The following is a 25,057-nucleotide window of genomic DNA, read 5'->3' as shown; positions in this document are numbered from 1 at the left end:
TGTGCTGCCCCTCCCTCTCATTCACTACAGCCTTTGCAGCCCCTCGCATTCACTACAGCCTGTGCTGCCCCTCCCTCTCTTTCACTGCAGCCTGTGCTGCACGTCTCATTCACTCCAGCCTTTTCTGCCCCTCTCTCTCATTCACTACAGTCTGTTCTCCCCTCTAATTCTTTCTAGCCTGTGCTGCCCCTCCCTCTCATTCACTACAGCCTGTGCTGTCCCTCTCTTTGATTCCAGCCTGTACTGTCCCTCTCATTCACTCAAGCCTGTGCTGCCCCTCCCTCTCATTCACTACAGTCTGTGCTGCCCCTCTCATTCACTCCAGCCTGTGCTGCCCCTCCCTCTCATTCACTACACTCTGTGCAGCCCCTCTCATTTACTCCAGCCTGTGCTGCCCCTCTCATTTACTCCAGCCTGTGCTGCCCCTCTCATTTACTCTAGTCTGTGCTGCCTCACCCATTCCCTCCAATCTGTGCTTCCCCTGTCATTCACTGCAGTCTGTGCTACCCCTCTCATTCACTCCAGCCTGTGCTGCGCCTATCATTTACTCCAGTCTGTTCGGCCCCTCTCTTCCACTCCAGTCTGTGGTGTCCCTCTCATGTATTCACTCCAGCCTGTACTGTCCCTCTCATTCACTCCAGCCTGTGGTGTCCCTCTTATTCACTCCAGTCTGTGCTGCATCTCTCATTCACTCCAGTCTGTGCTACCCCTCTCATTCAATCCAATCTGTTCTGCCCCTCTCATTCACTCCAGCCTGTGCTGTCCCTCTCATTCACTCCAGCCTGTGCTGCGCCTATCATTTACTCCAGTCTGTTCGGCCCCTCTCTTCCACTCCAGTCTGTGCTGTCCGTCTCATGCATTCACTCCAGCCTGTACTGTCCCTCTCATTCACTCCAGCCTGTGGTGTCCCTCTCATTCACTCCAGTCTGTGCTACCACTCTCATTCACTCCAGCCTGTGCTGCCCCTCCCATTCACTACAACCTGTGCTGTCCCTCTCATTCACTCCAGCCTCAGCTGCCCCTATCATTAACTCCAGTCTGTGTTGCCCCTATCATTCACTCCAGTCTGTGCTGCATCTCTCATTCACTATAGCCTGTGCCGCCCCTCTCATTCACTACAGCCTGTAGTGTATCTCTCATTCATTCCAGCCTGTGCTGCCCCTCCCTCTCATTCACTACACTCTTTGCTGCCCCTCTCATTCACCCCAGGTTGTGCTGTCCCTCTTATTCACTCGAGCCTGTGCTGCCCCTCCCTCTCATTCACTCCAGCCTGTGCTGCCCCTCCCTCTCATTCTCTACAGTATGTGCTACCCTTCTCATTCACTCCAGTTTGTGCTGCCCCTCTCTCTCATCCATTCCAGCCTGTGCTGCCCCTCCCTCTCATTCACTCCAGCCTGTGCTGCACCTCCCTCTCATTCACTACAGCCTTTGCAGCCCCTCGAATTCACTACAGCCTGTGCTGCCCCTCCCTCTCTTTCACTGAAGCCTGTGCTGCACGTCTCATTCACTCCAGCCTTTTCTGCCCCTCCCTCTCATTCACTACAGTCTGTGCTGCCCCTCTCATTCAATCCAGCCTGTGTTGTCGCTGCCTCTCATTCACTCCAGCCTGTGCTGCCCCTCCCTCTCATTCACTACACTCTGTGCAGCCCCTCTCATTTACTCCAGCCTGTGCTGCCCCTCTCATTTACTCCAGCCTGTGCTGCCCCTCTCATTTACTCTAGTATGTGCTGCCTCACCCATTCCCTCCAATCTGTGCTTCCCCTCTCATTCACTTCAGTCTGTGCTACCCTTCTCATTCACTCCAGTTTGTGCTGCCCCTCTCTCTCATCCATTCCAGCCTGTGCTGCCCCTCCCTCTCATTCACTCCAGCCTGTGCTGCACCTCCCTCTCATTCACTACAGCCTTTGCAGCCCCTCGAATTCACTACAGCCTGTGCTGCCCCTCCCTCTCTTTCACTGAAGCCTGTGCTGCACGTCTCATTCACTCCAGCCTTTTCTGCCCCTCCCTCTCATTCACTACAGTCTGTGCTGCCCCTCTCATTCAATCCAGCCTGTGTTGTCGCTGCCTCTCATTCACTCCAGCCTGTGCTGCCCCTCCCTCTCATTCACTACACTCTGTGCAGCCCCTCTCATTTACTCCAGCCTGTGCTGCCCCTCTCATTTACTCCAGCCTGTGCTGCCCCTCTCATTTACTCTAGTATGTGCTGCCTCACCCATTCCCTCCAATCTGTGCTTCCCCTCTCATTCACTTCAGTCTGTGCTACCCCTCTCATTTACTCCAGCCTGTGCTGCGCCTATCATTTACTCCAGTCTGTTCGGCCCCTCTCTTCCACTCCAGCCTGTACTGTCCCTCTCATTCACTCCAGCCTGTGGTGTCCCTCTTATTCACTCCAGTCTGTGCTGCATCTCTCATTCACTCCAGCCTGTGCCGCCCCTATCATTCACTCCAGTCTGTGCTGCATCTCTCATTCACTATAGCCTGTGCCGCCCCTCTCATTCACTACAGCCTGTGGTGTATCTCTCATTCATTCCAGCCTGTGCTGCCCCTCCCTCTCATTCACTACACTCTTTGCTGCCCCTCTCATTCACCCCAGGTTGTGCTGTCCCTCTCATTCACTCGAGCCTGTGCTGCCCCTCCCTCTCATTCACTCCAGCCTTTGCTGCCCCTCCCTCTCATTCTCTACAGTATGTGCTACCCTTCTCATTCACTCCAGTTTGTGCTGCCCCTCTCTCTCATCCATTCCAGGATGTGCTACCCCTCCCTCTCATTCACTCCAGCCTGTGCTGCCCCTCCCTCTCATTCACTACAGCCTTTGCAGCCCCTCGCATTCACTACAGCCTGTGCTGCCCCTCCCTTTCTTTCACTGCAGCCTGTGCTGCACGTCTCATTCACTCCAGCCTTTTCTGCCCCTCTCTCTCATTCACTACAGTCTGTTCTCCCCTCTAATTCTTTCTAGCCTGTACTGCCCCTCCCTCTCATTCACTACAGCCTGTGCTCTCCCTCTCATTGACTCCAGCCTGTGCTGCCCCTCTCATTCACTCAAGCCTGTGCTGCCCCTCCCGCTCATTCACTACAGTCTGTGCTGCCCCTCTCATTCAATCCAGCCTGTGTTGCCGCTGCCTCTCATTCACTCCAGCCTGTGCTGCCCCTCCATCTCATTCACTACACTCTGTGCAGCCCCTCTCATTTACTCCAGCCTTTGCTGCCCCTCTCATTTACTCCAGCCTGTGCTGCCCCTCTCATTCACTCTAGTCTGTGCTGCATCACCCATTCCCTCCAATCTGTGCTTCCCCTGTCATTCACTGCAGTCTGTGCTACCCCTCTCATTCACTCCAGCCTGTGCTGCGCCTATCAGTTACTCCAGTCTGTTCGGCCCCTCTCTTCCACTCCAGTCTGTGGTGTCCCTCTCATGTATTCACTCCAGCCTGTACTGTCCCTCTCATTCACTCCAGCCTGTGGTGTCCCTCTTATTCAATCCAGTCTGTGCTGCCTATCTTATTCAAACTAGCCTGTGCTGCCCCTATCATTAACTCCAGTCTGTTCTGCCCCTCTCATTCACTCCAGCCTGTGATGTCCCTCTCATTAACTCCAGCCTGTGCTGTACCTCTCATTCACTCCAGCCTGTGCTGTCCCTCCCTCTCATTCACTCCAGCCTGCGCTGTCGCTCTGATTCACTCCAGTCTGTGCTACCCCTCTCATTCACTCCAGCCTGTGCTGCCCCTATCATTAACTCCAGCCTGTGCTGCCCCTATCATTAACTCCAGTCCGTTCTGCGGCTCTTATTCACTCCAGTCTGTTCTGCCCCTCTCATTCACTCCAGCCTGTGATGTCCCTCTCATTCACTCCAGCCTGTGCTGTACCTCTCATTCACTCCAGCCTGTGCTGTCCCTCCCTCTCATTCACTACAGTCTGTGCTGCCCCTCTCATTCAATCCAGCCTGTGTTGCCGCTGCCTCTCATTCACTCCAGCCTGTGCTGCCCCTCCATCTCATTCACTACACTCTGTGCAGCCCCTCTCATTTACTCCAGCCTTTGCTGTACCTCTCATTCACTCCAGCCTGTGCTGTCCCTCCCTCTCATTCACTACAGTCTGTGCTGCCCCTCTCATTCAATCCAGCCTGTGTTGCCGCTGCCTCTCATTCACTCCAGCCTGTGCTGCCCCTCCATCTCATTCACTACACTCTGTGCAGCCCCTCTCATTTACTCCAGCCTTTGCTGCCCCTCTCATTTACTCCAGCCTGTGCTGCCCCTCTCATTCACTCTAGTCTGTGCTGCATCACCCATTCCCTCCAATCTGTGCTTCCCCTGTCATTCACTGCAGTCTGTGCTACCCCTCTCATTCACTCCAGCCTGTGCTGCGCCTATCAGTTACTCCAGTCTGTTCGGCCCCTCTCTTCCACTCCAGTCTGTGGTGTCCCTCTCATGTATTCACTCCAGCCTGTACTGTCCCTCTCATTCACTCCAGCCTGTGGTGTCCCTCTTATTCAATCCAGTCTGTGCTGCCTATCTTATTCAAACTAGCCTGTGCTGCCCCTATCATTAACTCCAGTCTGTTCTGCCCCTCTCATTCACTCCAGCCTGTGATGTCCCTCTCATTAACTCCAGCCTGTGCTGTACCTCTCATTCACTCCAGCCTGTGCTGTCCCTCCCTCTCATTCACTCCAGCCTGCGCTGTCGCTCTGATTCACTCCAGTCTGTGCTACCCCTCTCATTCACTCCAGCCTGTGCTGCCCCTATCATTAACTCCAGCCTGTGCTGCCCCTATCATTAACTCCAGTCCGTTCTGCGGCTCTTATTCACTCCAGTCTGTTCTGCCCCTCTCATTCACTCCAGCCTGTGATGTCCCTCTCATTCACTCCAGCCTGTGCTGTACCTCTCATTCACTCCAGCCTGTGCTGTCCCTCCCTCTCATTCACTCCAGCCTGTGCTGTCCCTCTCATTCACTCCAGTCTGTTAGGCCCCTCTCTTCCACTCCAGCCTGTGCTGCCCCTATCATTTACTCCAGTCTGTTCGGCCAATCTCTTCCACTCCTGTCTGTGCTCTCCCTCTCATGCATTCACTCCAGCCTGTACTGTCCCTCTCATTCACTCCAGTCTGTTCGGCCCCTCTTTTCCACTCCAGCCTGTGCTGCCCCTATCATTTACTCCAGTCTGTTCGGCCCCTCTCTTCAACTCCTGTCTGTGCTCTCCCTCTCATGCATTCACTCCAGCCTGTACTGTCCCTCTCATTCACTCCAACCTGTTGTGTCCCTCTCATTCACTCCAGTCTGTGCTACCACTCTTATTCACTCCAGCCTGTGCTGCCCCTCCCTCTCATTCACTCCAGTCTGTGCTGCCCCTCTCATTCACTACATCCTGTGCTGCTTCTTTCATTCACTCCAGTGAGTGGTGCCCTTCTCAATCACTCCAATCTGTGCTGTCTCTCTCATTGACTCCAGCCTGTGCTGTCCTTCTCATACATTACAGCCTGTGATGCCCTTCTCATTCACTCCAGCCTGTGCTGCCCCTCTCATTCACTCCAGTTTGTGCTGCCCCTCTCATTCACCCCGTCTATGCTGTCCCTCTGATTCACTCCAGCCTGTGCTGCACCTCTCATTCACTCCAGCCTGTGCTGTCCCTCTCAACCAATCCGATTTATTGTGACAATAATCAGTTTCAGTGTTCTGTTTAGTGAAAGCAAATCACCCCTCTAGGAAATCTTGCGCCATATCGATGTTCACAGATGGTACAAGTATATTACACGGGGTTTTCACAAAGAAGGCATGACCACATATGCAAGAAATAGAAAAGATGAAAAAAGTGTTGCAACATTGAAATATTTGAATCTGTATTCCAGATTAACATTTTGTGGCATCCAGTGTACTTCACTGCAGCATCCGGAATAGCACAAAAAGGAATCGGCATCTGGCACATGAAATGGGGTTTGGCACCCTATGTTTACATCTATGAGAGGGACCGAAAGAACTGCAAGATTGTTTTCACCTTTTGAGACAGAGCTGTTACTAATTGTGAAGAGTTGCCTCCCTTAGCTGTGCCAGGATTGGAGGATAGTAGGTTCAGATCTGAGATTTGTCCTGATTATGACCTTGAATTTGTCAGCACCATAATCATGTTCCGACCAGACAGCTGTGATGTAACTGACATTCTGTTGAAAGCAGCATTAAAGCCAACTCACTGGCCCAACCTTAGCTATTCATAAACACCAAACACATTCCTTCATTCCGTGGGGGATGAAAAATAGAATAGATCCTCGGTGTGTCATACTTGGGATAGTAGTCAACTGACTGGAACATGTTGCACCTAGACAATGGAATTAATTATCTGTGTTGTCTCGCTATAAGTTGTCAGTAAATGGTGGGTTGATCGTTATCGTATTTGATATTCAGAGTGTAATGGTCTGCCTGTGCTAGTGGTTTAGTGGTAGAGCGTCTGCCCGGAGAGCAGAGGCCCTGTGGTTCGATCCCGGGCCAGGTCATACCAAAAGACGTTTACAAGGATGATACTTGCTGTTAGCCTGCCGGACGCTCGGCATTAAGGGGCCAAAACAATGAGTCGGCTTTGAATTGGTTTTCGGTGTCTGCGTGGGGTATTCATGTTGAAACTGCGGCATGTCATCTCAGTTGGCTACCACTACAAAATTGGCTCTAACCCGGTTTAGAACAGACAGACAGACAGACACAATGCAATGTTAAACCCTATTTCCCCTCACTGGAGTGAATGTTTGTAACTGATTGAAATATCCTGGTACACAGTGATTTGATAAGCCCTACAGGACCGCAATTTCATGATGAACGGAAAGAGGGAAGCATGTGCACGACGTGCACGTGAAAAGCTGTGTTTGGATGTATTGTGACAGAATCGTTGCACATCATTATTAGCGAGCACAACAACATTGACGACTGAAGAAATAGGCAGATGCGTAGGCATTCTTGAAACTATGTCACGTCACCAACGTGTTTGGTGTCTGCAGGGCATTGGCATTGGCATTCGGATCAGCTACCCAGTGACATACATCCTTTATGTGTTCCTTCACACACCAGGGAGACAGGTTCTCCTTATTGCAGCAAGACGTTTTATGCTTCGCCGCGCGGTTGGTAGACGTCGTGTTTACAGGAGTCACGGAGAACGTTCTGCCCGAAACTGCAGACAGGAAGAGGACCGATTTGGCGGTGGAAGCGTGATGATCCGAGCAGACATCTACAATGTGTAGAACAGACTCAGTGCAAGCTCAAGGGATGAGATTCTTCGGCCTCACGTCCTTTCCATTAGGCAAAAAGCGAACGTCATTTTCAAACAAGAAGACGCCCGACATCACACGGCAAGACTGACAACAGCCTTTTTGAGGAATCACAACATCCGGCTCCAGGCATGGCCCCCCAGCTGCAGGTCTCCAGGTTTAAACCCAATCGAACATTTATGTGATGCACTGATGGACTGGATCAACGACTGCGAGCACGTCAGCAACATCCACAGAACCTCCGACAGTTGGCACAAGCACTGCAGGAAGAGCAGTGCAATCCCCAGGGCACAATTCGGGATCTGATTGCTTCCATGGGGCCAGTCAGTTTGGGACCCTAATGGTGGTCATACAGGATATTGAGCACAGATGACCTTCACGTTGAACTCTACCCCTGTGTGCGATATGGAACATGTGTCAATGACAATGATGTGTGTTAATTTAGAACAATCGATTACCATCTGTTGATTAATTATATAAATGTAATATATATATGTAAATATGATACATCTACAATCACTTTTGCGGGTTTTTTTCAGAGTACATATTGATTTCAAATGGTAATTTGTTTTTCTTATTAATGTATACAATATATATCAATATATATGGGGTTTAGAAGAACATCAGAGTTGTACCAAAGTAAAACAGAGTATTTTGGAATATTCTACTGCCCCAAATTCTTAACAAGCTTGCAATCCCAATGTGCTTGAAGTTAGGATTTAGGAGCATCATCATGCAGTTGAGCAGATGGGATTCTAAACGGGTACTAACTTAAAGTGGATATTTGATTATCCAGACAATTTCTCAGGAAAAAAGTCTGAATAAAAGTGATTCATGGTAAGTGTGTGTTTTTTTACCCGGTATAGCATTTAAACAATACAAATCCTGTTTATGACAATAGGTTAGAACTTTAGTGCTGGAGAGTGATTCAGTCATGGTAGACATGCGAAGAGTATTTCCAAGCATGACAATCCCTGACAAAACAAATGTCCAGTGGAATTCCCTTTTTTAACTTACACCTATATGATACCATGTTTTTCAGGTGAACAGTTGACGTGCACTTGCGAACACATTTCGCGAACACCTGGTATTAGCACTACATTTGAACCCCATTATCTCGAACCCTTACTGACCAGAGAAATAGTTCGACCTATCAAGGGTTCGACACATCAAAACATGCAAATATATTGTGCAATATTTGGAAAGAAATAAGCAATAAAATCAGAAGCATGTGTCACAGATAGAGGATAGTATATGAGTTCATGTCATACTATGTTTATAACTCGAGTGTCGTAAACGTTTTATGACCTGAACATGAATGTAATGTTCTCTTTATTACCGAAGAAGATGTCTGCATACAGAGACAGGACTACAGGACAGGAAGTCGCAAAATTAGCAGTACCACAATAAGTCGACTGACGTCAATAATCTTCAGATATGACGTCGCTTCTAGTGTGACGTCATTCCAACCTCAAGTCACAATAGGTGGCACGAGTGGCCCAGTCGTCTAATGCCCCCTTTTACTACGACCACGAATATCCAGAATCACCCCCAATAGGAATTTTTTCATGTTCGTAGATAAATCTTAATCATTTTTTGAAGTTATGAATCTTATTTTATTCCCAAACATTCGTACAGTTCGCGGGAGTTCGTCGAATCGCCGAGAAAGTTTTTGCTTGTCAAACACTTTCGTGGAAGAGTCCCCGAAATGCAATTTCGTAGCTGTATCGTAATCCATTCTTAATCAATTCTTATGTTCCGTAACAACTTCGTAATCGAATCTTTTGCATTCTTGGCTATTTCTAGCGATTCGTGGCTCCCAAAGTTTCTTGTCTTCCAGGGACGGTCGGGTAGCCCAGTGGTTAAAGCGTTGGCTCGTCACGCTGAAGACCCGGGTTCGATTCCCAACATGGGTACAATGTGTGAAGCCCATTTCTGGTGTCCCCCGCCGTGATATTGCTGGAATATTGCTAAAAGCGGCGTAAAACCATACTCTTGTCTTCAACCCGAAAACATCCCCAAACAGCCACGAATGTCCCGAGTCAACTACGAATCATGAGAGAATTAAGTAAGAACAACATTCGGCATGTTTGTAACTTAGTCGTAGGTGATTCTTACAATTCGTGCATGATCCGTACATGAATCTTGTAATTCCTACATGTTTCTTAAACCGTTCCTGGTTATGTTTCTAGGTTTGTCAGCACCATACCCGTGCTCGTGGGTTTCACCGAAGTGGTAAACGTCTGAGACATGCATCACTTCGGGCTTTCTTCCCACATTAAGCTGACACGCTGCGATATAACTGGTATACTGTTAAAAGCGGTGTTAAACCCATCTCACTCATTCACTCACTACATGCCCTAGGGCACATTTGATTTTTTATGAACCTCGATATGTTTGCCCTCGTAGGTAATAAATACATTTACGCATCTATATACATTTTATTTACATCACTGGAATATCATGACATGATAAAATAATAAGATTAAATAAATATGTACATTTATCAACATACATAACACTCGACCAGTCGACTTGGCACCACCGTGTGCTAAATACATGAGGGATGGTGGCATTGTCGACATAGTGTATCTGCCTGAGTATGGACACATTGAAGTTCGAGACAACGGGTTTAGAATGTAGTTACTGCATATCAAATTATTTCAAAGTGACACAGGCAGAAAAGGCAGAGGCAGCAGCAAGCATGGCCTAAGTTTAAAATGGCGCCGTATCCTAAGAGTGACATTTATATTGTGTATTTCTGCAAACTTTATTGTTGGATGTAGACCAAGTGCTGCACTACAGCAATTCTTAGAACCCTACATTTTTAAGAACTCATATCAATGTGTATCGAGAGCCAAGTTGTTAAAACCAATTCTGTTACCGAAAGTAGAGCCGTGTTGGGATGGTATGGGCACTGTAGGAATGTACGTTTGAAACTATTCGTGCAGATCAAATGAAAATACTATAAAAAACACTTGTATGGGGATTCAAAACTCTCCTCACTCACGGCAGGACACATTGTCATAAAGAAACAGACAATTCAGTGAACTTAACTACACAGCTGTACATAAGGGCCGCCATGTAAACTGATATATTATATGCCCGCTTCAATCATTTTCATCACTTACATCAAAAGTGGAATATATTAAGAGTGAGTGAGTGAGTATGGTTTTACGCCGCTTTTAGCAATTTCCAGCAATATCACGGCGGGGGACACAAGAAATGGGCTTCACACAATGTACCCATGTCGGGAATCGAACCCGGGTCTTCGGCGTGACGAGCGAATGAATATATTTAGAGGTGAGGTGAGGTGAAATTGGGTTAAACGTCGCGTCCAAGATTATTACGCTTATATAGCACGTGTATGTGTGTGGCTGCTTGTACTAGTCCGGACTGATGCCGATGTATAGTGCTAGCACACTGAGATACCATGCCGCAGTTTAACATGAATACCCCACTCAGACACAGTATACTGACTTCGAGCCGACCAGTCCTTGTTTTAGCCCCTTAATGCCGAGCGCCAGACAGGGTTACAACAAGAACCATCTTTTAACGTCTTTTGGTATGACGCGGCCGGGGATCGAACCCGGGCCTTCCGCTCTCTGGGCGGACGCTCTACCTTGAGGCCAAATATATTTAGATACATCTGTCAATTTCAAATCAACACTATTCATGTGGCATTTCCCAGAAATGTGTGAAATGTTCATAAACTGATCAGTGAGTGAGTGAGTGAGATGGGTTTAACGCCGCTTTTAACAGTATTCCACTTATATCGCGGCGTGTCAGCTTAATGTGGGAGGAAAGCCCGAAGTGATGCATGTCTCAGACGTTTACCACTTCGGTGAAACCCACGAGCACGGGTATGGTGCTGACAAACCTAGAAACATAATCGGGGCGAACCGAGATTCGAAGCCACAATCATCGGTTTCTGGCGTACCCAAAGGACGCAACTCTGCAAAGCGAATCTCGGCGCCGAAGACGACTGGGCCACCCGTGCCCCCCATAAACTGATCGGTTATTATATATTAATAATCATAACAATACTCATGTATGGATGTAAAATGTTTCTAATACACAACAGAAACCAGTTATGGAGCAAACCAAGACATTTAGCTAACCTTGTTACATGTTCGTACACAACAAACAACACATGAACAGGTTACTTCTAGGACCTCCCTTTCACTATTGTATTGTATTTGACAGTTTGAGTAGATATGTCACATTCACAAGTTTACACAGTGCCATGTTCAGTTCATTCCTTAGGCCAGGGCTTCATTAATCAGTGATCTTTTTGTGTCAGTCATGACGATCTCCTCCCCGCTAATCAACTTCATGGTGACTGTGACGAGATCTGGCCGCCCAACACCAAACACAGGGAGAAGAGCCTCACGAAACTCTACATCAGCCTTTGCTAGAACAACCTCCCTGTCCAGATCGATAAAGGCGACTCTACCCCTCCCAACATCCAGCACAACTCCATAGTGGAGGGTGGCCTGTGTGCCGTGTGTGTCAGACATTGTGTTACTGTAACACTTCCCCTCCTCCCCTTCCTGCCACACCCTGGTACAGATACTCCCCCAGTGTGTTCTGCAGCTCCTTACAATGACACACCAGGAGCGGCGCTGGTGATAAACATACCTCCCACTGTCCACCTGGCTCTCCTCCACTACACCCATCTCCAGGGTAGGGAATCCACGCAACGCATACAATGCACTCCCCAAACCCACCCTGGAGTTGGTTTCCCAGTATCTGGCTGTGTTGGGGGAAGGGGTGACACTAGAGGGGGATGGATCAAGTGGGATGGGGGTGGAGGTACACGTGCCCCTATATTCCTGTAGCCTGCCCCTGTCCGTGTGTCGCGTGGCGCGCGGCGAGTTGACCAGCTCACCGTCTGTAGTTACATGGCACCGGTCTGTGTTGGCTCGAGCAGCGTCCAGTTGGAGTTCAGGACCTGGAAATATAGATTTTATTTTTTAGTTTAGCAATTGCACTTACTACAATGAATCATTTTGTTTATGCTTTTTGTCACAATGATTCCAAAAACAGCGCTATAATCGATCGGCTGCCATTTTCATCTGCCTACGAGTTTAAAGATAACTGTACTCTAATTTAAATAAAAATGCTGTGATATAATTTGGATGGGTGCTCAAATTGTTTGTTATACATATTTTTGCACGCATTGATAAACAAATACACGCTATTTTAGATACGTTTTTACAAAGTTGCATTTGACCTACCCTGCTGTGTCTAATAGACTCCCACTGCCTAATTATGTAAATGTTTCAAAGTTATTTCACGATTAAACTATCATTGTAGGGATTCTAAACTCTCATTATACATAATAGTAAAGACTGCGACAGGCAAAAGTGCTGTTTCGTGATATCTTTACATTTGGGTGTTCAACAGACATAGTGGTAACTTCTACGTCCGCTTCAGTCACTGAACACAGTTTCAGCGCACTCGCTGGGCGAGGAGTTTTTCACGTCAAGTGTATTGCAAGGGATAAATATTTATGAATGATTTGTATAAACAGTTATATTATTACTATGACATTGCATAACGTACCCATTGTTGACGGACAATCCCGGACTAATTCACACTACTTCCATCTGGTATGTGATAATGGTGACTTACATTCATCTGAAACCTACCTTATCCTGCTGATGAAGTCATCAAACCCGGCCCAGAGATTCACAAATATGGAACAGCTTAAAATTTAAATACGGGCTACTCCCTATTCCCTATCCACTGGCTTCCAATTATCTTAATCAACTCTCTGTGTCCATCAATTATATACTGTATAAACTTTGATGTTAATAAGTATATATACCTATGTTGTTTAGCACTATTCATCACTTGCTTGATAGGATGTGTTAGGATCTACACCGAAACGTCGCACTAATTGTAATAAAGAAGTTGTTCACCCATAGAACTCGTCTTACTTCAAAATGACTATTCTTGTCAAAATTCCTCAGTAAACATGGACATGATTCTGTACCTTTTATTTATGAAATGTCATTTTTATTTCGGCCAAAAACACAGGTGTTATTAAGAAATAAACAAATACTATGTTATTAGAGAAAAAGGCACTTACACATGTTTCACATTAACAACCTTTAACCACCCAAGAAATCAACATCAAAGTTACATGTATATTTGTTTTTGTACATTGAGTGAGTGAGTGAGTTAGTAAGTATGGTTTTACACTGCTTTTAGCAATATTCCAACAATATCACGGCGGGGGACACCAGACACGGATTTCACACATTGTACCCATGTCGGGAATCGAACCCGGGTCTTCAGCGTGACGAGCGAATATATGTACATAGTTAATGTGATTCACATGAGTGAATATTGTAAATAAGCCACTTTTAGCAATATTCCAGCAATATCACGGTGAGGGACTCCAGAAATGGAATTCACATACTCATTGTATACATGTGGGGAATCGAACCCTCATCTTTGACGTGACGATCAAACTGGCCTACCTCACCGCTATATGAGGTGCTTCTATAAAAAAGCTGAACTTTTACAAGTGTTACATATGTGGTGGTAGACTGAAAAATAATAAACATAATTAAAGCAAACACACAAAAGGAGTAAACGCAAATTGGCTAGGACATTGCTTATTGTGTTGACACACATATGTGATAGCACCTCAAAACAATAAAAATCAATAAAAAATCAAAGAAGTGCAAAGTTCAAGTTGGCTGGTTGGCTAACTGAAAATTGCTACGCAAATGGGAAGTAATGCCTTGTCAATTATATGATTGTTTAGTCTTTGTTTTGACATCCCAAATTTCCCCGATAATGTCGAGGTCATGATAGATCAGCTCCACGTTATGACGTCTACATTTCCCGGTTGTTTGGGGACTGAAGTGAGGATGTCAGATTATTCACATTTTGTGGCAAGACACATTGCGTTTACATCTAATCTTTTTTATCAAGGACTAACCCTCACAGGTCTGGTCAAGACAATCCAGATATCCTATGACAGACGTTCAGAGGAATTTACCAAGTATGACACGCTAAATGTCAAAATATAGGCGGCGCTGTTTCCTACTATGTCCTATATAGGGAGTGTTCACACATCCCCACACACTGACATTCACCTGAATAGACAGGTTGGTCATGCTTGGTGCCTTGGTTGACAGCGTAGCGTCGTACCCCGCCAGCGTGGGTCATTGTTCATGTTACTGATCACTGGATTGTCAAGTCAGGACTCGATTGTTTACAGGCCGCATTCGTATGGGAGGAGTATTGTTGGGTGCGATGTTAGGAAAAACACGAAAACATGTAATTCTTGTAAAAATTGCCGGGTGCCACTGGTAGAGCAGGACGTCCATTTTCGCGGAAACCTGGTGTCATCAACTAATTTTCAGTGGTTCGGTCACATACTTTTTCATCACTATTTTGCCTTTACTGCCAAACATAATATGTTTCTGTAGATAATCGAGACTGAATATTCTCATAACGATTTGAATTTGTATGCTTGGAGCCTATTTCTTTAAGCGAGTAAGTGAATATGGCTTTATACCACTTATAATTATTTCAGCAATAACACAGCTGGGGATACCAGCCATGGCCACACACAGTGAACCTGCGTGGACACTTGACACAGAATGTGGGGAAACCTGATTGCAGTTTTCGCTCAGCCGATATAAACAATATTTGTGAGTTTCGAGCACATTGTCTTTTCATCATACACCATTGATTTGTGCTACCTGTGGATGTTTTCTTGTGTTTCACCCAGCTCACCTTCTGCTGTTTTACACTACAGCTTTCTACCGTTCTGGAAGACGCTTTCACAGAAAACATAAATGTGTGAGAACACCCATACGACTGCGAAACTGGAACGTTCAACTGCTGGAGTGGTAGTTGAGGAGCCTAGTGTTTAAAGGGTTACCTTGTTCACGTCGGGTTCGACTCCAAACAAGGGTCGAATGTGTGAAGCCCATTCCATGTGTTCTCAGCCATGATTAATCCCTTATCCCTCACTACAACTGCTGGATGTACGAGGGTCAAACGCGTGACTTGTCTTAATCCCTTTGGTATTAATCTTTTCATTTACATTTACATGTTCCATTATAAAGTTGCATCAAGCACACCGGTGATTGCTAACATGTACTACGATCAACGCCAGTGACACACGATGGTAATACAGGTAATACATCGTAAGCAACTGACTTTTTAAGTGGTTTTGTATGCTAGAAACTATTGCTTAACCCAATTGCCTAATAAACATTAAGTACGATAAACAAATACATACATGTGATGAATATGACACTTCTGTTCTTGTTGATGATGTGAATTGCACCTGAGTACCCTGCAAAATATAAGCATTGTAAAACCAAAGATCAAAAGCCAAAACCATGATCTGGTCGAATTCAGAGGATCATGGCACGATAAAGGGGTGCAAATGTACACAAGCAAATGTCGACATGGGCAGCATATGCCCCAACATAAGTTAGGAAGCACACAAGTGAAGCTAGTTACCTCATTTTGCCTTTTATTGTGCAGTGAACTACATTAACTGATCTATATAAACCTTCCTAATAACTATGTATTTTCTGACATGCCAGAAGCAACGATTTTAAAGTGCAACATGTAAAATGAATATTATCCAAACGAAAGAGGTCATGCATTTCCGAGGCCTCGCCGCATCATTACAAGTTATCATTTGAAAATAGCAAGGACGTTTGATGTAACCAGTTGTCGTATGTGGCGTACAGTATCGCTCACTAAACAGGTGGAACTGTTTGCTATACATAACTGCTATGGGTCATGCATCCTTTACCTGGAAATCTAGTAAACTGGTGACTTCTTACAACTTGACAGTAACTCTGGCATTCGAGATATAGTTTCGACTAAATAACTAAATCCGATATCGTGTTGTACATACCTCTCAATAATAAACCACGTGAAGGCGACTCAGAAAGGAAGGATGCTCCGAGTATGAACTGAAAACATATTATCATTAAGCTTGACACATTATTTAAGTTCTTGGGTACAATGTGTGAAGCCCATTTCTGGTGTTCCCCGCCGTGATATTACTGGAATATTGCTTAAAGCGGTGTAAAACCATAATCACTCATTCACTTATGTAAGTTCTATGTTTAAATCTAAATACGTTTCTTGGCTAGACAAATTTGAATGATTTCCTTTTCTTCTATACTTCGCAGTTTACATTTTGAGGGGGTGGGGGTTGTTTGTCATTAAACGTACACATGTGATTTCGTAAACTTCCTGTGGTGTCAGCTGTTGAGGTCGGCGTTCCTGTGGTCTCAGCTGTTCATGTCGGAGATCCTGTGGTGTCAGCTGTTCAGGTTGGAGTCCCTGTGATACATCTCCACTTGTAGCAGAACCTGTTGGTAGATAAATGTATTGGATTTCAATAATTAATCTAACTAAAGTCTTATTATTTACTGTTTTATATAAAAACAGAAAGTGAGTCTTAAACTGATACACTGAATACATTGACATTCTATATTAAAGTTTGAAGGTTAATGTAGTTCATTTGGTATTTAATCTGCTTTTCCTGACCTACGTCAAGGTGTTATATTGTACCTGTGATGCGACGGATCATCTCCCCAAGCCGATGCCACCGCCCTCCATGTACCTGAAACAACATCGCAGAGACCATAGAGATCAGATCATAACCTTTCGCTCACACAATAGCTGGGTATCATATCATACCAAATACATTATGTATTTATCGACTGCATGTAACATTTAGCTATGTGGGTGTTAGGAACGATGTGCAACTTGATTCCAACCGTGTTAATTACATATGTTTTACTCACAATTTGAGCCATGTGTGTACTCAATGTATGAGCCATTGAAACCCTTTCTCAGAAAACATGTTGATAAAACAAAATTCTGTTATGAATGCAATACTTTACCGCTCTGGTTTCTTCTTCTTTTAATGCCAGCTGTTTATTCTGTTTATGGAGATCTGAAGAGACAATTACAAACACAGATTGATTACCTTATTGGTAACAGTTTTCCTCTTACCCATCGTACATACAGACAGGCAAACAGCTAGACAGAGAGACAGACAAATAATATTTTCTCGTCTCACCTCAGATATAATACAAGTCAAATATAAAACTGGGCCACTGTACATGGAATAGCAAGATACGTTTAAATCGATTAATAATGGTATTAAGGCATGCAAGATAAGATAACTTAAAATATACAAAAACACTTAGCTATGATATAGGATATTGTTCCTAAAGTCCACGATCAGTGCTCCGATTTTGAAGAAGCATTCTTACCCTGTAAAGTAGGCTGTTTATCTGGAATATTATCCAAGTCGAGACTTGAGGCAAGACCACCAAATGTGTCGATTAGTTCCATAAGGGCTTTCTGTCCTTGAAAGGTAAGAAGGACTCTCGTGTCTTGTGTGTCATCTTCTGGAAGCTTCCTCTTCAGATTTTCATCAGATTTCTTCTGTAGTGCTTCTGCAGTGAGAGCAATGAGCTCCTCCTGTCTTGTGGATTCAAGTGTTCTCTGGGTGTAGTCTATCGTTGATACTATTGAAGTATGGACGTCATGTAAAGTGTCCAGCTTCTCTTTAACCATTTCATTTGGGGCCTGAAGGCTCGCATGAATGTCCTTCATGAGTTGTCTCTGCCGGTGAAGGAACCGTACAGCAACACTTTTGAAGACTGTAGTGGCATCTTGTTCCAGCTTTCCCTGTTGAATTCCAAGTTCGGTTTGGTGAGTGGTGACAGTTCCCATTCTGTCTTTGACATCTTTCAGTTTAAGTCGTTGCTGCTGCACCTGCTCCTCAAGCTGACCCTTTGCTTTCACATAGGCAGGATTAATGTCTTCATTCTCGTGACCCTTGTGGGCCCCTCGATCACAAACAAGGCAGATATCCTGCTTACATGTGTGGTCATACAGCTGCAGCTTATTGTCAGGATGGCCTCTGCAGTTAGGTTCTTTCAGCCACTGCTTCATAGGGATATTCTCCTCCTGGTTGATCTCACTCCCTCTGTGGGTTCGATTCCGTTTTAGTGTGTCATGCAGTTTATGACAGTCGGAACAGAGTAGGTCATCACATTCGTGGCAGAACATCACAGCCTTTGCATCATGATCTCCTTCGATGTAGTTACATTTCTTCTCTCCATCAACGTTGGCAGTATAGGCAGCTTCATTGCGTCCGACATGGTCCACTGCTGTCTGCTCCATGTTGAACTCACGGCCACAGGAGGGACACTGTATGCAATTCTGCTTGGCTTGGGTGTCTTGGTGATCAATGCATGGCTTGCAGGCAGAATGAAGGCATGGAAGGAGGCAAAGCTGACTCCCATCACAACAGGACTTCGTTAAAAACTGACACATTCGCTCAGTCGAATCTGAGGAAAAACAAATGACACGATCAGTTTAAAGCTTAAAGGAACTGATTCATCAGACAAACATAATCAGACTCTTACTTACCGTGTTATTGTATTTTTGTTCATAAGTTACATATATAAGATGGAGTGTCACTTTGTTTAATGCACCTGCTTGATGGACTTCCTCTCTTACATGTACCCCGTCTGGGGACTGTGACCTGGGAACCCCCAATACAGCATCATATGCCTCCTCTTCCTCTTGTAGTCTCTGAAACGACAGTTTTCACTGCATCACAGACATGTATCTTGTTATGAAGATATTACGTGTTAATTTATTTCCATTTAGTTTAGAAGCTGTGCAAAATAACACCTTCAACATTTAAGTTGAACCAATCTCACCTTCTCCACTGTTTCACATTTTGCCCGAATCTGCAGCAACTCATCATTTGCATTTGACAAATTTGTTTTCACTGAAACGAGAAAAATGCATGGATACCCTCAGATAACAGTTTTATGTGTCAACATTCCGGACATTGCATAGCATGGTCCATTGAAAATATGGAATTAGTATATTTCCAGAAATGATACAATGTAGTTGTTTATCATAGACAGGCCATTGGAAACCAGGATCTTCCATTACCACCGTGAACACTGGCAAAATATGAACACAAAATGCCATTTAGCAAGTGATCAAATGTTTTATTTGGGATAACTCTTTCTTAGTTAAGTACCAATTCTCGTACTTTTTTAAGTTGAGTCCTATCCGGCAGTGACAGTGTGGGTTCGAATCCCGGATGGGACTCAACCTAAAAAAGTATGAGAATCTGTACTTTTCTAAGAATGTGTTATCCCAAATATATACTATTTGTTACATTTGACCACTTTCTAAATGTCATTGTGTGTTCATTGATTTCAGCCTTGGGAGCCGTGCCAATTTACGCTTGTCAGAGGGGTATGACATTGTGTGTTCATAGCTTTCGGGACCCGTGAAGATTCCGGGGTAGAATAGGTCTTCAGCAACCAATGCTTGCCATAAAATGTGACTATGGTTGTCGTAAAAGGCGACTAACGGGATCGGGTGGTCAGGCTCGCTGACTTGGTTGATGCATGTCATCGATCCCAATTGTGTGGATCGATGCTCATGATATCAATCACTGGATTGTCTGGTCCAGACTCGATTATTTACAGACCGCCGTCATATAGCTGGAATATTGCTGAGTGCGGCGTTAAACAACAAACCAAACGCAAAAATCATAGCTTGAACAAGTACGAGAATCTGTACTTCACTAAGAAAGTGTTATACCAAATATAATATTTTTTACTGGCAACATAAGCAAAATCAAAATTGTGGATAGAAGCGATATTTAACTATATATTATTAATGTCAGATTACCAGCTTCAACTTCCTCATTCTTCTTTTCTATCTGTGTTGTGAGATCCCCTCTTTCTTTTATAAGTTGTTCTTCCAGTTCAGCATAGTCTGTGTCTTTTTGTTTAACTTGATCCTCAAGTCTTTCCATTGCCTTAAAACAAACGCGAACGATCGTTTAAGAAGTTCATATCGACTGCATATACATGTAGCAGTTTATGTCATTTTTTTTACATGTTACACTCCTTTTTTATGAAAACTTCAACGTTGGTGTAAATGTACTTTTAATAATCACTACCATTGTTAAAATCATATACATCTAATATATATCTCTTATCAAAACAAGGGAGCTCTCAACATAATAAATAGACGAGCTTGTGCTGTCTCTCCACAACGTACAGAGTGCATGTCAGCTATTTGCCCATCTTTTTCAGCAAGTTGTTTTTTGTGGTGAGCTTCCACCTTTTCCTTGTTGACATAGACAAGATCTGAATTACCTGAAAATATAATATTGCGCCAGTAGAAAACAGGATGTGACAAGATTTATAAGACAGTTATCACATATCTTCGAAAAGAAATAAAATTTAAAGTTAATATTGTTTGGAATAATTCCTAGCTTGTTGACGTTTGCTATTCATGTTATAAGAATACTTATCCTGGCACAATGTATTTCCATTTGATCATATAAAATAGAAGTCAAAGCAGGCCACTTCTGCACCTGGACACACGTTGCCTTTGGTTACCAAGCAGAGTTACCCGCCCTTGATACTCAACTGCCTTCTCGTCAGCATGTGTCGTGGTATCTAGGCCTGGGACAGAGACTTTTTGTGACAATGTAAGGATTCTAATAGTGTGAATAACCAAATTCATGTAGCATATGTTCTATCCCTTCACAACATTTTGCAACACTTGGGATCCGCTACAGCAGCTTGCCTTATTGCTGACCAGCTCTGGAATACGTATGGATAAGAATATGCTCAGCGAGAGTAATCCTCACTAATCCATATCCCTTGCCACATCCTTAACTCTAACATGTAAATTGATGCTTCAGTGTCTCGCAGCACGGCTTATAATACGTGAGTCCCGTAGAATCGGAGACCAACAATCACTCTGAATAGTTATTGTGACACTATGTGACACAAAGATATCTGGAAAACAATGGTGTTTGACCACAAAATCCCACATTAGGTCCATATGAGGCATCTGGTCATTGTCAAATTTTAGTATAGACAAGGCATTGACTTCCCAAATACAAGCATGTCACTCTTCTGGACCTAGGAACTGCAAGGAATTGGTTGATGGTTGTGGATGCTCCACACGTGCAGAGCCAACGGTCTGGGGATCAATGGGTCTGCTACATGCATGCATTGCGGAGTTGCCTTCCCAGGGTGGTTCCCAGGATTCCTGTGATCTTCCTAATTCTGGAACCATAGTCTCCTGAGCCAATAAGGCACAATGGAAAGACGTTGGCACTAGTTTTAGTCAACTTCAGCAGTACTCTAAGTAGTAGTGGTGGTGTCGATCATATGAAGGTGTACATTGTGTTCCAGAACATGGCCAGTGGATCGTGATCCCAGAAGAGTGAATCTGAGATTGGAGAGTCGAACAGTGGAAGCTGGTGGTCGTATCTTGTGGCGCCCACATCAGTGTTGGGCGTGTTCAGCTGTTAACGAATCCACTAAAAGAAATTCGGATGAAGTTGTCATTATGTTGGCGTGGACTGGTGTCGCCTTGACATCGCGTCTGCGACGACATGTGTAACGCCCGAGATGTGGTGAAACAAGGCCTCTAGTGGCACGCCGGTCAGCAACGTGTAGAAATGTTCTGCCAAACAGGTCACTGGAGTGTTACCACAGTGGCTGTCACTAATAGTCCTCGCTATTCCCAGCTGGTCATGGTTGGAGCGAAACTTATGAGTCAATTGGCCTGAAGCGAGAATGTTATTGTCACACCCGTTTAAAGTTTCTCCACTTTCTGAATTTGCATCTAACGTTTGTGGAGTGCTCACTGGCACATCTGGAATATGTGAATACATAATCAGGTGTCAAGGACGGAGACACCAAGCACATAGAAGTCGTGATAGTTTTCGTGTGATCACATCCCCAGGGCTAAGACGTTATCACAAGACTGTACTTGGAGAAAGTGTAACTGAAGGCACTGCTGTCACAAACCAGGATGGCCCTGGAAGTTGTAGCAGTCAATATCTACCAAGTGGAGTAGCCGCCGATGGAATTGCCCATCCCCAATGTGGAGGAAAACTGTGATGAGTGGTTAAAATAACGTATAGTTCTGCGTGTTAGTAAGATGAAAACGGAAACGGTTGTAGAGCTCATTTCAAGGATGGTTTGCATACCTTAACGTTGGATCACCCACAGAAAGGTGTGGACTGCATAGTAATTCTCTGAGGGCCGGTTCCCATGTAGACACTTGTACAAGGGTAGAAAGGTACATCCGCAATCCCAGGATGAAGAGAGGTGCATTTGGGGACTGTTCTTGTGACGATGACATACCAGACACTGATGCACCCATCGTAGCCATTAAATGTGAAGGCACCATCCACATGGGAAGCATCAGCAATGTCAGGGTAATGTATTTGCTAGATGATGGCAAGACGTTGTAATCAATGATAGATGAAAATCATCGAATAGATACAAAGCTCAGGACAATGGCCAGTGTATCGCCAGTCACAGACAAAGCACTGATCCCCAGTAGAGCTCCAATCACTAGCGACAGTCGCCAGGAGGATGCATCCCAGGAATGCGGCGACGAGGACCCTTATAGTGACACCATTAGGCGCGACAGATGGCGATCCAAGACGAGGAGAAACGCTGGTGGGAGACAGTTCTGGTGACATTGACATCCACTTTCGACAGTTTGGACAATCAATCGCGGGAAATATTTTTTTTGTCACGATCACAAAAACAATAATGCACAAATGCATGGTCCAAAATGATAGTTTTCCACATACGTCATTGTAATAACTTTCTTGAAAGATATCTGTGACGTTTCATTCAGGTAGATTGTATAATCAACCCGAAGTCAAAGGATATAATTGCCAACAGATAGCACATCTGTATCACTTGTCTTATGAGAAGGGATGTAATGAATAACTCATTACTGAATAAGCAATAGTAATGAGGGCTCTGGATGTACACGGAGGCACGTTTTAGATTAGGCGTTATATGATCGAAGTGAAGGAGGACATTGGAATATGTTGTGCCAGGATAGGAAATATTATTAGCCTCAGAACTATAACATGTACTTTGGTATATTTATCTTTGGTAAAACGCCTAAAAACATTTACTTGTCAGTGTGTCCAAGACCTACACCATGTATCGATCAGGAACATATTATATGATTTGTCTTTTCTTTCTTAGTGTACACGAATGGGAGTGTAGCTACACTGACTTCAGTAAGCCAAGACCTGGGCGGAAACATTCATATTTCACCACAGATCAATCTAGAATAATTCATTGTTAATAAGTGTACATTATTGATATCTGATGCACATTGAAAACTACATGTGTATTAAGTGAAAAAAATCCTTCTAACTTCATCTGATGAGTTGCAATTTCACAGCCTATGGTGCTTAGAACCAACCTGAACTAAAACACCAACATGCTTGTAGATTTTGATTAGTAATATTATATTCGATATGAATGAAGAGGCATGTGATAGGTTGAAATACCTTCTTCAGTTGAGGTTTCATCAAGTTTCTCCTTGATAAATTGTTGTGTGGAATCAAGGACAGCACACAGTGTCCTGTAGCCTTCAACCCCTTTTTTCTTCAAAATCTCAAGGAACAGTTCACATTGTCTCTCTGGTGCAGCTAGTCTACACCTGTCATAGTCTCCCTGTGTGAAGACACAGCCCTGGTACAAGGCATCCAGCACAGGGTCGACCTAAAGGTTCTCCTTTAGATATACATGATTCTTCTGCAGGATAACAATATGGGGAATATCCATCCTGCGATGTAATGCGTGCGTGATGGTATCTGTAAAATGAAAACAAGACCAGGTATGATGGTTGTTTCACGTGGTGAACATTATTGAGTTTAAATCAATATGCAAATAGCTATGCGATAAACTGCAAAGAAATATGAACAGTGAAGCGTGGTTCATTTCACGATAAAACATTTTTCTATCATGAAGTCGTTGCTGAAGATTCGAACATGCGCTCGCAACTTGATGACGTCATATATTGGACGACGTTCTGTACAATAGCATAGAGTTCATACAACAGCCATACACAGAGAGGATTCTCTGAGATCATTTGTTAACACGGGCTATAACATGACCAGTTAAACTAATGCAATATATTTACGCAAGCGAGCCCTACCTTAAAAAAGCTCTTCATGTGCTATACTTTTCTTGTCAGCCAGAGCCAAATGTCCTACCCCAGAAGACGACAAAAGGGACTTGTGGCTCAGGTCTTCAACACATCAATGTCATACAGAATAAAGTATCCGCTACCTGTTCTAAGTGGGCGGGGGCCAGGCTCACAGTTCAAAATCTAAACGCATGTCACGTGGTTACAAACAAAGCCACCCTGTGCGAGAAAGATAACTAAGAAATGTAGTAGGTCAAAGTACATTACTGTGTCACAATGATATTGATAGACTAGATTTTCCTTAGCAAGTGATGCTTCTGACATGCATTTTCTATCCAGAAACTACACAGTTGATACAATTGACTTATCCATAGTCTCAAAGAATAGAGTGAGTGGATTGGGTGTATTGCTGTTTTGAACTGTATTTCAGTTATATCACGGTGTGTCAGCTTAATATGGGAAGAAAGCCTGCATTGATGCAAATCTTAGATGCTGCAAATTCAAACCCGCGAGTAAGGCTATGTGATGACAAGCCACGAATCATGATCGGAGCGATTCTGGGATTCGAACCTACGACCACGGGAATCTTTCAAATGCAATTCCCCAAAAGTTGGTAGTGAGAAAAAGTGTTTCATGTTTCGTGGCAGAAGAGACCACAATCACGAGAGCTTGTGTCCTGCATGATATAATTATCTTTGTCTTAATATTATATAACTCGCTGATAAAACATACAGTGTGTGGCTTATCGGCACAGAGTGAAACTCGTTAGTGTACACACA

At 44.4% G+C, this 25,057-nt stretch overlaps 1 protein-coding gene across 2 annotated transcripts in view; it reads right to left on the bottom strand.

The window, feature by feature from the left end:
* Positions 1 to 24,451, bottom strand: part of LOC124128672 — a 43,780-nt gene extending 19,329 nt beyond the window's left edge. The window contains exons 1-12 of one of the 2 annotated variants that reach the window (XM_048391097.1): positions 24,288 to 24,451; positions 23,638 to 23,943; positions 20,349 to 20,446; positions 19,974 to 20,103; positions 18,980 to 19,050; positions 18,749 to 18,848; positions 17,516 to 18,601; positions 17,141 to 17,193; positions 16,806 to 16,857; positions 16,464 to 16,603; positions 16,141 to 16,198; positions 15,508 to 15,564 (exon numbers count right to left, since the gene is read on the bottom strand). In XM_048391097.1, coding sequence (XP_048247054.1) covers positions 15,508 to 15,564; positions 16,141 to 16,198; positions 16,464 to 16,603; positions 16,806 to 16,857; positions 17,141 to 17,193; positions 17,516 to 18,601; positions 18,749 to 18,848; positions 18,980 to 19,050; positions 19,974 to 20,103; positions 20,349 to 20,357 — 1,756 coding nt within the window. In that variant the 5' untranslated portion in view covers positions 20,358 to 20,446; positions 23,638 to 23,943; positions 24,288 to 24,451. The remainder of the gene's footprint in view (positions 1 to 15,507; positions 15,565 to 16,140; positions 16,199 to 16,463; positions 16,604 to 16,805; positions 16,858 to 17,140; positions 17,194 to 17,515; positions 18,602 to 18,748; positions 18,849 to 18,979; positions 19,051 to 19,973; positions 20,104 to 20,348; positions 20,447 to 23,637; positions 23,944 to 24,287) is intronic. The other variant, XM_048391098.1, reaches the window with a different exon arrangement.
* Between the last annotated feature and the right edge of the window lie 606 nt (positions 24,452 to 25,057).

Source organism: Haliotis rufescens, unplaced genomic scaffold, assembly GCF_023055435.1.
Source record: "Haliotis rufescens isolate VD_foot unplaced genomic scaffold, xgHalRufe1.0.p SCAF_9, whole genome shotgun sequence".
In the NCBI taxonomy this organism is placed as follows: domain Eukaryota; kingdom Metazoa; phylum Mollusca; class Gastropoda; order Lepetellida; family Haliotidae; genus Haliotis; species Haliotis rufescens.
The sequence above is the reverse complement of the archived record's forward strand: the minus strand, read 5'-3'. Positions and strand labels throughout refer to the sequence as shown.